The sequence below is a fragment of the Monodelphis domestica genome, chromosome 7 (assembly GCF_027887165.1).
Source record: "Monodelphis domestica isolate mMonDom1 chromosome 7, mMonDom1.pri, whole genome shotgun sequence".
NCBI classification, from domain to species: domain Eukaryota; kingdom Metazoa; phylum Chordata; class Mammalia; order Didelphimorphia; family Didelphidae; genus Monodelphis; species Monodelphis domestica.
The window spans coordinates 255,000,796-255,015,751 of NC_077233.1; the positions used below are offsets into that span (position 1 = coordinate 255,000,796).

At 35.5% G+C, this 14,956-nt stretch overlaps 1 protein-coding gene across 1 annotated transcript; it reads left to right on the forward strand.

The window, feature by feature from the left end:
* The first annotated feature begins 7,361 nt into the window (after window positions 1–7,361).
* On the forward strand, window positions 7,362–14,271 carry CDKN2B (cyclin dependent kinase inhibitor 2B). The gene is made up of 2 exons (XM_007498071.3): window positions 7,362–8,165; window positions 10,318–14,271. The coding sequence occupies exons 1-2, from the start codon at window positions 8,010–8,012 to the stop codon at window positions 10,576–10,578; spliced, it is 417 nt and encodes a 138-aa protein (XP_007498133.1). The 5' UTR covers window positions 7,362–8,009; the 3' UTR covers window positions 10,579–14,271.
* The last annotated feature ends 685 nt before the right edge of the window (window positions 14,272–14,956 follow it).

The following is a 14,956-nucleotide window of genomic DNA, read 5'->3' on the forward strand; positions in this document are numbered from 1 at the left end:
GTCCAGTCACAAACTGTGACTCTAAGACAGTTAGGGAGATGGAGGACAACAGCTGTTTAAAATCTTTCTTCTTCTTCTTCACAAAATCAGCAAGGTCTCTTAGCTTAACCCCAGAGAGAAACAAAGTTCAAAATCTCTCCTTCAGCCTGGCTTTCCTCCAACTGCTGGTCAGTCTAATCTCAGAGAGAACAGAGATTTCCCCTTGATCAGGAAGCTCCAAAAACAAGCTAGCTCTACAAGGGTCCTTCTTCAGCCAGCCCTCTGGTCAGCTTAACTGCCAATTCCTGGGAACATTCCATTTGGAACTTTCTTCTTGATTGACAGGCAGGTCAGGTCCCCAGTTTCTTGCATCTTGACTTACAAGACCTCTCTCTCTCCATGTCTCTACCACAATATATACAAATATTTGAAAATTCTGGTTGATCTAATCCATAAACTAGAAAGAATAATTGTGAGTGTAGGGCCTTGGCTATGAAAAATCAAACCAATCAACCATTTCTATTATTTTGATTATGCTGAATACCTATAAAGGCAATCCAAGAGTGGATATGTTTGTGTACATGCTCACACATGTATACAGAGACAAGTGCACCTATTTATAATAAGCAACTGCTCAAATTGAAGTTTACTTTGAAGATTGAACTGGAAATTTAATAATACATCACTGGGTATATGCTATAACAAGAATACATGGGGTTTTCTAGTTATAAGAAACATTATATAAGAAGACATGCTTGATAATTTAAAAAATCATTCACGTTTTATGTTCTTATATTAGTACAATTGTAGAAATCAGGCCCTTCAATGGAAGGGTAAGGAAATATCAAACTTCATATTAGATCAATCAACAAGTATTTATTAAGCATTAACTATGAGGTAGCTACAGAGCACAGTGGATAGAGCCCCAGGACCTAGAGTCAGGAAGTCCTGAGTTCAAATTTAACCTCAGAGCCTAGCTATATGGCCTTGGGCAAATCATTTAACCCTGTTTGCCTCAGTTTCTCATCTATCCAACTCTTCCTTGCCCTGTTTGGGATTTTCTTGGCAAGGATACTGGCGTGGTTTTACCATTTTCTTCTCCAGCTCATTTTACAGATGGGGAAACTGAAGCAAAAAAGAGTTAAGTAACTTGCTGAATGTCACACAGCTAGTTAATGTTTGAGGTCAAATTTGAACTCAGGTCTTCCTGAGCCTACCACTCTAGTATACTATCTGGCTGCCCATTCCAGTCCTATGCATTCCAGTAACTTATTTTGTAAAAAATAATAATTCATATTATCCCTTCCTGTTTTCTTTGTATATCCATTCCCTATCATCACTACCATTTTCTTTCCCTCATTCGTCTCCTACCTCCTGGATAATAGTCAACCAGTACCCTCTTCCTACCTTATAGATATTCAAAGCCCTTCAGTTCATCCATCCGCTCTGTTCTTTCCTCCTCTTCAGTGCGCCATCCTCTACAATTAACTTGATCCTAAAAATATACACATAGAATCTATCAAGATTCCCTATCCCTTGATATATCTCATCTAAGTATTAAAAAAGCAAGCTGAAAGCTTTATCTGCAATGGGGATAAATTAGAAGCTTTCCCAATAAGATCAGGAGTGAAACAAAGATGCCCATTACCACCTCTATTATTTAACATTGTACTAGAAATACTAGCAGTAGCAATTAGAGAAGAAAAAGAAATTGAAGGTATTAAAATAGGCAAAAAAAGCGACTAAACTATCACTCTTTTAGATGGTATAATAGTCTACTTAAAGAATCCTAGAGAATCAACTAGTGGAAATAACCAACAACTTTAGCAAAATTGCAGGATACAAAATAAACCCACATAAATCATCAGTATGTCTATGTATTTCCAACACATATCAGCAGCAAGAGTTAGAAAGAGAAATTCCATTTAAAATCACCCTAGACAATATAAAATATTTAGGAATCTATCTGCCAAGACAAACATAGGAACTATATGAACACAAGTACAAAACACTTTCCACACAAAACTAGATCTAAACAATTGGAAAAACAATAATTGCTCATGGGTAATGGGTAAGCTAACATGATAAAAAATGACAATACTGCCCAAATTAATTTACTTATTCAGTGCCATGCCTATCAAACTACCAAGAAACTTCTTTACTCAATTAGAAAAAATTATAACAAAGTTCATTTGGAAGAACAAAAGAACAAGAATGTCAAGGTTAATAATGAAAAAAAAATGTGAAGGATGGGGGACTAGCAGTACAAGATCTTAAACTGTACTATAAAGCAGTGGTTATCAAAACAATATAGTTCTGGCTAAGAGATAGAAGGGAGGATCAGTGGGATAGACTTGGGGTAAATGACCTCAGCAAGATAGTGTGTACAATAAATTCAAATATCCCAACTTTGGGGACAAAAACTGCTAGGAAAATTGGAAAACAGTATTGGAGAGATTGGGTTTAGATCAATATCTCACACCCTATACCAAGATAAATTCAGAATGGGTAAATGACTTAAATATAAAGAAGGAAACAATAAGCAAATTAGGTGAACATTGAATAGTTTACCTGTCAGATCTGTTGGAAAGGAAAATTTTTAAGACCAAGTAAGAGACAAAGAATATTACAAAATGTAAAATGAATAATTTTGATTGCATTAAATTAAAAAGGGGTTGTACAAACAAAACCAATACAACCAAAATTAGAAGGGAAGCAACAAGCTGGGGAAAAAATCTTTATAACAAAAACCTCTGACAAAGGTCTAATTACTCAAATTTACAAAGAGCTAAATCAATTGTACCAAAAAATCAAGCCATTCCCCAATTGATAAATGGACAAGGGACATGAATAGGCAATAGGAATAAAGAAATCAAAATTATCAATAAGCACATGAAAAAGTGTTCTAAATCTCTTATATTCAAAGAAATGCAAATCAAAACAACTCTGAGGTACCACCTCATACCTAGCAGGTTGGCTAACATGACAGCAAAGGAAAATAATAAATGTTGGTGAGAATGTGGCAAAATTGGGATATTAGTGCATTGCTGGTGGAGTTGTGAACTGATCCAACCATTCTGGAAGGCAATTTTGAACTATGCCCAAAGGACTTTAAAAGACTGCCTACCCTTTGATCCAGCCATACCACTAATGGGTTTGTACCCCAAAGAGATAATAAGGAAAAAGAATTGTACAAAAATATTTATAGCCACACTCTTTGTGGTGGCAAAAAAATTGGAAAATGTGGAAATGCCCTTCGACTGGGGAATGACTGAACAAATTGTGGTGTCTGTTGCTAATGGAATACTATTGTGCAAAAAGGAATGATGAACTGGAAGAATTCCATGTGAACTGGAACAACCTCCAGGAATTGATGCAAAGTGAAAGGAGCAGAACCAGGAGAACATTCTACACAGAGACTGATACACTGTGGCACAACTGAATGTAATGGACTTCTCTACTAGCAGCAATGCAATGATCCAGGACAATTCTGAGGGTCTTGTGAGAAAGAACGCTACCCACATTCAGAGGAAGAACTGTGGTAGCAGAAACACAGAAGAAAAATAACTGCTTGATCACATGGTTCGATGGGGATATGTTTGGGGGTGTAGACTCTAAACAATCACCCTAATGCAAATATTAATGATATGGAAATAGGTCTTGATCAATAACACATGTAAAATCCAGTGGAATTGCGTGTTGGCTATGAAAGAGAGATAAAAGGAGGAGAGGGAAAGAACATGATTCACATAACCATGGAAAAATATTCTTAATTAATTAATTAAACATTCCTTTAAGTTAGACTACTCAACTTATTATTTTTTAGGAGACTGGTCCTATGAGCAGAGAGGGAAAAGGAGAGTCAATGGCCCATTTGTATGGCACCTAGCCTTAAAGGACACTCTTTATTTCTACCAGATGGAAAATTGTTTACTACTCTGTCCCTTTTCAATCAACTTATTGTCTACATAATAAGCCTATATAATAATTGCCTACATAATAATGCCAACTAATGTATCTAGAAATCTTTCAATAAAGGAAATTGTCTACAATCTTACAAGAATGTATGTGCCTATCATCCAAAGATTTCCATAACAGTTAGCTATGAATCTCTCTGTAGAAAGAAAGCTTGAGTTTGGGGAAACAGGACATGTGTTACTTAGCAGTGATTCAAAGTAACTTTATGTTCCATTTACTCTCCTCTATAGCTTATACTAGAAATGTTGTCTATATAAAAGTGTTAATTATCGTTATCCAGGTGAAGTGTTTAGCATATATAGATTTACCATATAATACAGGTATAAAGAATATCATTAAATAAATATTGTTTATGTTATTGTAAATTTTCTTATAATGCTAAACTGTTTATCATCCTTTTCTCTTCTCCACCCTCCCCCCAAAAAAGGTGAAGAGAAACTAAGGAGTACGTGGGGAGGTGCCCTGGATTGGTAGTTAAAATAATAACCAGGTTCCATCCACTCTTTGTAGTAGCACTATATGACTTTGTTCATATTTCTTCATGTTCCAAATCTAAAATTGGAACAACCAATGCTGCCAAACTTAAAGTCATTAATATGAGCAGAAAAGAAAAATGTAAATTAAGTTGTACAGTTCTTTTGAAGTTTTACCTTACATAGAGTATATTGTTTATTACTAATCCCCTGAAAGAAAAATTTCTAGTGTCTTCATAGCAGTAAAACATAGTAGTCAAGGATGATATCTATTGAAATCAAAGGAAAGAGACAAAAAGAATTGGTTTGCTGAAAGAGGCATTTAGATAATAACTATAGAGAATAACCTGGATAAAATGCTGGAATTTCAAGATACAGAAGAGAGTCAAGGGAAATGCAAGAAATGAGAAATAAATTATTCAATATGTTACTGTTTGTAGATTTTATATATAAAATCCTCTCCTGAAAAGTGCTGTTGTTGAATTCAATCACCATTGACCAAGCCATTAAAAGGTGACATTTGACAAATGAGTTATTAGTCATTTTTTTAACGGTAAGGTGATTTTGTAAATAGAAATGATGAGCATACTCTTGACTCACAGAAAATGAATATAAAAGAAAAAGTAAATGAAGTTACATAATCTTCCCTTAAGGTCTGCAGAGCAGACTCAGACTTGCATATAAGACCACCCTGATAAGGTTCCAATTGAGTTGCTGTCCGTGGTACTGATTTACAAGTATCTGTTGTGCCAAACCTTCACTGAGCATGATTTCCTAATAAATTGACATAGGGAAAATTAAAGGATTTCAAGCTGGAAGGAACCTTAAAAAAAATAATCTGGTCAATCATTCCTTGTTTTACAAATGAGGACCCTAATTCTCAGAGGGTTGAAATTTCTTGCCTAAGATCACACAATTGGTAAGTGCCAGAGGCAGGTTTCAAAATTTGGTTCTCTTCAAATTTAGAATTCTTCCCTCTCTGTCATTGTAAATATCTCAACTATGTTTCTATTTTTGCCTTTTTCTTGCTCCCCAAATCTGACCTTGTAGTCCACACCGCTCACATTTTCTCTAAATATAGCTCACATTTACATAGCTCTTTATAGTTTATATAAAATGACTTCATATCCATTATTTTACTTGGCCCTCACAATAAATCTGTGAAGAAGGCAAAAACAATAAAAGGAACTGAGACTTAGTAGCTCAACTTAGCTAAGGTCATGAAGTTTGGCAAAACTAGTCCAGAAACCTTTCATGAATCCTATCATCTACTTCCTTTCAAAGAAAAATGCTTCACATTGGTGTCCCCTAAATGAGAAAAGTATATTGTGGCAATTCAACCCACATCATCTATTCCTACCTCTTTGCATATTGCTTGTATGGTTCATAGAAGAGTAAGACCTAGACTAAAAACCAGTTCCAAGGAAGCAGCAGTATTAATGATCACATTAGTACTACTGGGATTCACTAGATTAGATTGTCCTATGAGCAAGCTTTATGTCAGCAGCATTAACATCCTGATTTCCTCAAGAGAAAAAAGAGCAAAGAAAAAAAGAAGAGACTTTTAGATGTAGAGTTAGAAGGTATTTCAGAGGTCACTTAGTCGAATGTCTTCAATTTACAGATGAGAAAATTATAAATAGCTTGTATTCAAGTTAATTGCAAGAAAAACTTCTAACAGATGCCCAGTTTCTGTGTTATAATCCCATGAAAACAATCAACTTTCCTTTTAAATCCTCTCAGTCAACACCGATTAAATTGTCCTCTTCAGTACACTTAACTACAGTGTCATTACAAGCCAAAACCCTTTAGTCAGGCCCACCCATAAGTATATTCACTATTATATTTCCTCAGAAAAATAAAATTTTGATCCCAGGTATACATAACCTATCATTATCTTCCTATACTAACTGCACAGGCAGCGTTTTTTTAATCTTTTAGGTAATGCATATGTTTATTTAATACTAAACCTAGTGATCTTGGAACTTGGAGATGACTGCTATATATCTTGGTTCAAAAAAAAAAAAAAAAGACCTACCAACACTTGGCCTTTATACTCAGAAAATTAAAGACTGCTCAGCTGTTAAGTGACAGTATCAGCACCACACCCTGTTTTATTTTTATTGCTTTGTTTAATTATGATTGCATAAATTCTCTTGAAAACAATAAAACTTTAATTGCTTGCCATGATTGTGCATTTAAATAGGTGAAGGTGGAAACAAAGAAATATTTAGTGGAACATTTTGAAACCATGTGGTCCAAAATTTATTTTCTGAAAAAAAAAAAAGTTACTTTCTTCGACTGTATTTTCTTTTCTTTCAATGTATTATATCCACCTAATTGTATTCGTACTTCAAAGTAAAAAGACACATACACATACAAAACAGGATTCTCAGGATTTTTCAGTGTTTCTGGTTGCCAGACTTAAATATGAAGACACACCCAAGTGAGAAAGCTTCTTCCCTAGAAGCAAGACTTGGTTTCAGAAAAGCCTTTGAAATGTCAAGTCCTACCTGGAAAAAGTTTGCTCAACATGACAGGTGTAGTACTGTCACTAGCCGACTTTCTCTAACAGGAAAAACTCCCCAAAGGAAGAAGTATTTAAATGTCTATTATAAATATCTCAGTTTAACATAAAACTTCGGCAGAAAAATCAGTCGTTTGAACCATGAAGTGGCACCGGAAAGAGAATCGCAGGAATTTTGTTTAAGAGTAAAAGCTACTTAACTTTGCAACTGATATAACAAAAGCATTCGAGTCGCCCTGCTGTGTTCCCACAAGAAGGAAAGGAGCAACTATGACTATTCGAAGATGGAGGAAGAGGAAGGGGAAGTGTTTCTGCAAGTATTCCCAATCTTTCGGTTCCTGCTTAATATCTGGAATACGAACAATGGGTGACATGGACCCGAGGAGTACAAAGCTGTAGTTTGTTCTAGGGTCGGGGTAGTCCACCTGGATCTATCTGCAGCGCATGCGTCTCAGAACTCACCCTCGCCCTCCCTTTTTCCAGAGTGTGATACTTCGCTGTGATGTCATCGGCTGCCATGAAGTCCGGCAAGTTAGAACAAGTTCAGCGCTAGCCTGAAGAGGAGGCGGAGCCATAGGGTGCTGGGGAGAGCTGGGCACAGTCCCAGCTGGAGAGTACGAATAATTTCAGCCTCCCAGACGCGGCTGCAGCACTCTCCAGCAACAAGGCAGAGGTAGGAAAGGGTTGCTTCAGCACCGCCCCGCCTCCCCAGTTGCTTCTAGGACTGGAGCCCCTTTCATTAGCAGAGGCAAGGAAAAGTTTTGCTTATGAGAGTCACTCCTAGAGTCCTTATGGGAGCGGAAAGCTGCGACTAACCAGTCCTCCGGTCTTGCGAATCCACGGGCCACTGAGACGAAAAGGGGCGTGGGGGGTTGGGGGGCTGGAAACCCACTTATAAGCTCTGACTCAGCACAAGGGAATTACAGGAATAAGAGAAAGAGAAAAACAACCCTCTCCAGGAAGGAGCGAAGGCGCTGAAGAAGGGAAGAAGGAAAGAGAAGTACACAGAGTGGGCATTGCAATATCCAGTCGAAACATTCCCGGGTTCTGAAATGACAGAAAAATCAGAAGAAAGGTGTCTTTGCCTCAACAGCTATCTGGACCTAACAAGTGTCGCTGCCTGTGGGCAAGTAAAACTGTTGCAGGAGCTCCTGGCAGCCGGAGCAGATCCCAACGGAGTCAATCGCTTTGGGAGGCGGCCCATTCAGGTAACTGGGGCCATACTAGATGATCGGTAGAGGGCGAGAGTGTAGCAGGAGCTTAGCCTTGGGATGCATTTGTGAAATACACTGCTCATCGGGTCAAAAAGAAGTTGGGTGCTACATTTCTCCTGCCCGGTACTGCTATTTTCCGGGTGAGCGTTAAGTGAAATATATATGTATATTATACATATATATGACACATATATATAATCTCCCAATAAGACAACGTACGGCAAGATTTTAATAGTTTAAAAAAAATATCCAAGATGTCCTTTCCCCTTCCCCTCCCATTCTGAAAGCTATTTGTGGATTTACTTTGGGACACTTTTTTTTTTCCTGTTTATTGAGTTTTGCTGATAATGCATACAGGCTGGAAAGCAAACGAAAAAGTTCTGCAATTCAGAAGGTATGCAAGTATTTCTACTTCACAAAAAAAAAAAAAATAATCAGGAATAGGAATACCATTTTTCAATTTATTTTTAAGTGTGTTATTTATTGTATGACTGTTTCATCAAAAGAGAAGCATCCTACCCTGAGATTTTATAGTCCTTGCATAGCGCAGGGAGGATTAGGAAGACTTTCATGCTTATTTGAGCGATTATATTTTCAAACACTTGTTACATTTTAAAAGATTTTTAAATGCCTAGTAATAAAAGGACCGTATGCATATCATGCTCGATATCCATTAGTATCCTCTCCAAGACTTTAGAACTCTGATGAATTATAAAGACCTTGAAAGAAAGCTTCCTTCAGAGATAATTTTTTTAAATGTCTCTACTTTTTCTCAGTTTCCCGGAGAAAACATTTTGCCTATAAAAGAACAATTTCAAGGGTCCCTCTCCCTTCAAGACTTGGGAGTGAAAGAAAATGGCCGTCCATTTCGTTATTGTCTTTTACTATGTAACTACTAATTTTAGACTACCGATTAAAAAAAAAAAACCTTTTAAATTAATTCCTACCATATATATTTCAACATACATGAAACAGATGGGCAAGTGAAATATATTTATGTGTGTTCTTTAAAATCTTAAAAATATTGTCAGAATTGATTTTGCATTTAGACTTACTCTTATTCTGTTGAAGAGCCAGTTTTTTTCTTAGTTCTCCTTAAATTATTATTCCTTTTGACTTCAAAATAGTTCTACTAAGCCTTTTAATGTTAGAAGAAACTAGTTATATATACACATATATAAAGCAACTCGTTGGAATTCAAGTTATTTAACTATAAATTACTTAAGTATATTGTTTCCACTTCACCTAACTCCATCTCATATATATATATATATATATATATATATATATATATACACACACATATATACATAAGTATTCTGCATTTGAAAAGATCATTTTATATGGAATTTTTTCTACAAGCCATTTAAAAATCATTTTTCTGTTTTAGGATTGGAATTGGTCAATCTTTATATAGATATGCATTTCCATGTGGATGCTAGTAGTGTAAAGAATTTCATTGCTAACACTCAATTTTCTTTCAGAATAACATATGTTATTCTGTATAATATTATATTATTATTATATTATATATATTATATAATATGTAGAATATTATAATATTCTGAATAATATAATAATGCTACTTTTATAGAGAGAAAATACTTTGTTCTTTGGACCCTATAACATGTATTTTTGCCACTATGAAATTTAATTTAAACAGTAATAGTTCAATACTGTTTCAGGGTCAAATCATTATTTCTGTCTTTTTTTAGTGTCCAATTTTTATTAGCCTTCCCCCTTTGCCCTTAGCTTTGTCCCATAAATTGTGACAAATTATTTGCTACAGAAATGAAGTTTTTTTAAATCTTATAATTGTATGAAAATTAGCAATTTACAACTTCCTGGCTGAAATTTACATCATTTCTAGAAAATATTAACTAGTTTATTATTTTAAATGGGAGAAAATTATGTGTAAAATTGACAGTTGAGAGAGAAATTGATATTAATTTATTTTTATATGTGGGTTTACATGGACAAAGATCTACCATTTCTCATTACTATGAAAAATAAGAGTTATGAAAATTTTCTGGGCAAATAGCCAATTTGCAACCAAGCATATGTATTGTGACAGAGGGTATGCATTGATACACATATCTCCATCTGTGGGGCATTCACATCACTGAATAGACCAAATATCTTCTAGGTCATGATGATGGGCAATGTTGGAGTGGCAGAGCTCCTACTGAAGCATGGAGCAGATCCTAACATCCCTGACCCAACCACCCTCACCCTACCAGTCCATGATGCTGCCCGAGAAGGTTTCCTGGACACTCTGATCTTGCTTCATCGTGCAGGAGCCCGTTTGGACATTGGCGACTCTCTGGGCCGCCTCCCCTTGCACCTAGCTCAGCAGCAAGGACACCACCAAGTTACCTTATACCTTCAAGCAGTGACAGGGGATTGAAAGCGATGATGGAAGTGATCCACCCTCAGGACTTTTCCTTCTCCCCTTGACAGCTCCAAATAGACTGAAGAGTACCTAGAAGGTGACTGAGAGCAGCTCCCAACATACTCCCTTTGGCACCTTCTCAGATGAGATGGCAAGTCTTTAGTACTGAGATCCAGCCAGCCCCAAATTCCCAGAATAAGGTGTATCAACACCCTCAACTATTTCCTTGACTTTCTCAGTTTACAGAAAAGGCAAAGTAGAAATGAAGAAGCAACTTTTATGGGGCAGGATTTCCCATCTGAAGACTTAAGAGCAGAGGAGAAAATCTGCAAATGTGAAACTTATAAATCTATCATTTGTGATGGAAAGTCAATGGGGTGGTGGGAAAAGGATTTTTTTTTCTCTGAAGGTGGGGGATTGTAGTCCAAGGAGTATGAAAAACCTTCACTGGAATGCAGAGTCTGGTACTACTGTTGGAGCCTTCCCTAGTGTAAAATTGGAAGGGGTGGAGAGGAAGAAAGTTTCAGCGATGCAGATAGATATTTGAAAGAGATAAATTCTATTCCGTGGTGGTAAGGGAGTCACAGATGGCAAATAGAACTGGCATGCTCACACTGCAGGAGTAAGATTTCTTTAATTTGAGTGGAAGCAGAGGGGAGGAGAATATTAGAAGTCATAAATTTGCCTGTAAACTTTAAAACCCAAGAGTTGCTCTGACAGATGGCTCTATGAAATGGTATGGCCAATATTTGTGTGTTTTGAGTCCCTGAAGGCAATAGCACCTCAAAGATTTTTGGCCAGGGTGCAAGAGTAGAGTGAAAAATATAAGAGTTTAGGGGACAGTTTTTTTTTTTTAAGATTCTTCAAAACCCAAGCTAAATGTATTGAGAAAGTGCTATAGCATCACGTAAACAGATCAAATGTATGCCTAAAATATCAATGTTAATTTTACTATAGTGTTCAGATATCAAGGAATTCAAAGGAGCCCTCAGGGAAAAGGTTTCTGTTAGAACTGCATTATTGCAACTTTTGTACTAGTTTAAATTGAGATAATAGATCTCTTTACAATTCTATTAAACCCACCTGGAAGCCAACATCTGAATTCAAGATTCAAACCCACCTTTGTGATCCTGGGCAAGTTATTTAATCTCTCAGTACTCTAAGCAACTCTAAGACAAAAAGTTGTTGTTTCCTTTAGTGGCAGAGACAATGTTAATCTGCATAAGTAAAAGGAATTTCCTTATGGGGGGAGCTCCCAAAGCCTGGGAAATCACTGATCTAGCGGCTACCCCTTTCCTAGTCTTCAGTTATTTTCTAAAAATAAATAAATAAATTTCTTATGGGCATGTCTAACGGGATGTAGTTAAAATACCACTTAAACATTATAAATATGGTTTAGAGCACTGATGAATTTACTCAATAAAATCATCCCAGCATTCACTTACTAGGTTTCTTAGTGGAAAGACAATATTTCCTTATACATCTGCAGGGAAGAGTAATGATTGTAAAAGTTGCTGAAAATTTCATTGCACTTGGAATGGCTTGGAATGATTGGCATATGATACTTTGCCTTTTAATGCATAGACTTCAGATGTATGGCTTCCAGGTTTAAATGTTCGTTGCAGATTGATTCAAAAACACAACAGCTGATACTTCTTAAAGCTTAATTATAGGGCCTAAGACACAAAGTAGATCACATGGTGTTAAAGGAAACTGGGTACAAAGTGAGGGGGTATAAATTCACTATTGCTTAAAGAAGATATGAAGATCCTGTATTTTGCACCATACTACAAACATATTTTCAAAATATTTGCATGTTTAGAAATGTGTTCATTTTGTGACGATTTAGTTCATTTTTTAAAAAACAAGCATGCTAGCAAGTGACTAGGCAATGTGACTTATAAAAAATGATCTGACAAGTAAAAATGGAAATAAAACATTTATTTAGTTAATAAATCTATTTCACTTCTAATATCTCAAGTCATTGTACATAATACATTTAAACAGGGAGAAAATTTTCAGGATAAACCAGTCAAGAAGGAATATAAAGAGTAAGAAATTATCTCTTTAAATGTGAAGTCTCTACTTTCTCCGGCTGATCTGTTTGGTCGAAGTCTTGGCAAGTCCACTTGGGAGACTCAATGAATTTTATAGGCCACAATCTGCTTTATTCCATATTGTTGTTTGTTTGTCATCACAGTGCTGTTCAATATCCACTTTAATTTTTTAAGTTTATTAAATTTTGGACAAATACTTTCAAATTTTTTCTATAGTTTCATTAACCTGGATAGAAGATTTTTTAAAGACCAAATTCTCTCTATCTCTAACTCTTGTCTCTCTTTCTTTCACTCTCTCCCTCTCAGTACCCTAGACAACCCTCTAAAGCTGTAAGTAGCAAAGAAGGCTCTGACCTGAATTGGTAGAGGGAGTTTCTTCACCCAGAAGCTGCCTGTAACAATGAATTCTATAAGTCTAGTCCCTAATTCTAAATTGGGGAAGATATGGGAGAAAAGTGTGCTTTGCAAATCCAAAGAAATTAATATTATCTTGCCATTTATATCCAAAATTCCAAGAAACCAGAATTTAGTAGCTGTATAATGCTGTATTTTTTTTTTTATTAAACCCTTACCTTCTGCCTTAAAATCAATACCACGTGCTAGTTCAAAGGCAGAAGAGGGGTAAAGGCTAGGCAATGGGGGTTATGACTTGCCCAGGATCACACCCCTAGGAAGTGTCTGAAGTCAGATTTGAATTTAGGACCTCCCATCTCTAAGCCTGGCTCTCAATCCACTGAAATACCCAGCTGTTCCCATAATGCCATATTTAAATTAAAAAAAAAAACACCTCGAGGAAACATGAAATAACTACAAGCCTATATACAAACTATTTCATGCATAAGCCAGCAAAACTTTCTTACAGTTATTTCTAGTGAGTAGCTAGAAATGAAAGTAAAACCAAAGTAAAGTTACTCCCATACACGATAATGTTGAAGTTTGTGGGTTTTGTAAGTCAAATATATTTTACTAAGACCAAAAAGATTGAGAAAAATGAACTATTTAGGCAATATTCATTTCTCTGAATCAGTAACTTAGGGGCCTATAAGAATTATTCCAAGATTCTTAGCAAATATCTATAGAATAGTTTAAATAGAGAGGAGAGTCTGGCTCAAGGTAGTTTATCAGATTTATAAAACAAGGCTTAATCTTAAAACCTAAAAGTGCACCTAGACTTTTGGATCACTCGGTATATATTACAATGGGTTTGCTTTAGACTTGCTTTCATTCCTAAAATACCCCACTGCCCAACCACTTACTAAGCCAAAATGAGTTGTACTTTTTAAAAATAGGTCAGATGAGTAATGTAACTCCAAAAAGTTTGTGGTTCATAAACCCAGTCTTATTTTGATCTAAATAATATACAATGAAATAAAAACATTGATATTATTTCACATATTTCATATATGTACTATTTGGAAGATTATCCTAAATTTTTGAAAGAAGAATGTTATAATCTTACTGTACTAACAGTATGTTTCTTCAAATATCTATTATTTCACTATGAAGCTAATGTCAGGATTTATGGATATTAAACAATAGCATAATTAATTGCTTCTTCATTAGTCTTCAATTTCATATTTTAATTCAATAATTCAAGATTTGGGAATAAAAAACTACAAAGAAATCCTGCCCTTTGGAAATTTATAATCTCTTAATTTTCATTAAAAACTATTTCGATCCTGAAAGTAAAATGAATTCTAATATGTGAATAGCTAGTTAATTCATCTCAATTCAAAGGGAATTATGAAAATAAATGCAATTTATTTTAAATGCAAGGCCTGAAAAAGTTCACAACCATAAATGATTTTACTGAAATTCACATTTATGTATAGCCAGCAAATTCATTTTCCCTATAAGTGAGTAATTGTTCAGCTAGTAAATATTACAGATTGAAATTTGAGTTTCATTTTCAATCTTAGAATGTTGAAGCTATAAGAAACCTTTAGATATATAGGTTAGCTCCTTTATTTGATCAGGAAATTGAGGCCTACACAAGTTGAATGACTTACTTAGCTAATAAGTAGCAGAGCAAGACCAGGAGCTCAAGGCCTTTCTTAAAAGATACAGATAACTATATTAGTTATCTTGCAAGAGATAGACAACAATATTGTTTATCTTATCTATCTTCTAACTATCTGCCTACCTCTCTGGAAAATGTAAAAAGATGAGATTGGTAGGAGGGTCTGAAATTTACCCCAGTTTTCACAATTTTGCTTTTTACCGGCACTTTCAATTAAAACTCAATGTTTCCCAAAGCACAAGGATAAAATTCTGCTAGTTACATTCACCCAAGAATCCAAGTGTATGCACTCACACCCCTACCTGCAAACACACAC

Bases quoted from the DNA above. Each gene is read 5' to 3' on its own strand.
- CDKN2B (XM_007498071.3), top strand. From the start codon at position 8,010: ATGACAGAAAAATCAGAAGAAAGGTGTCTTTGCCTCAACAGCTATCTG. The intron at 8,166-10,317 runs GTAACTGGGGCC...AATATCTTCTAG, and splicing joins TTGGGAGGCGGCCCATTCAG to GTCATGATGATGGGCAATGT.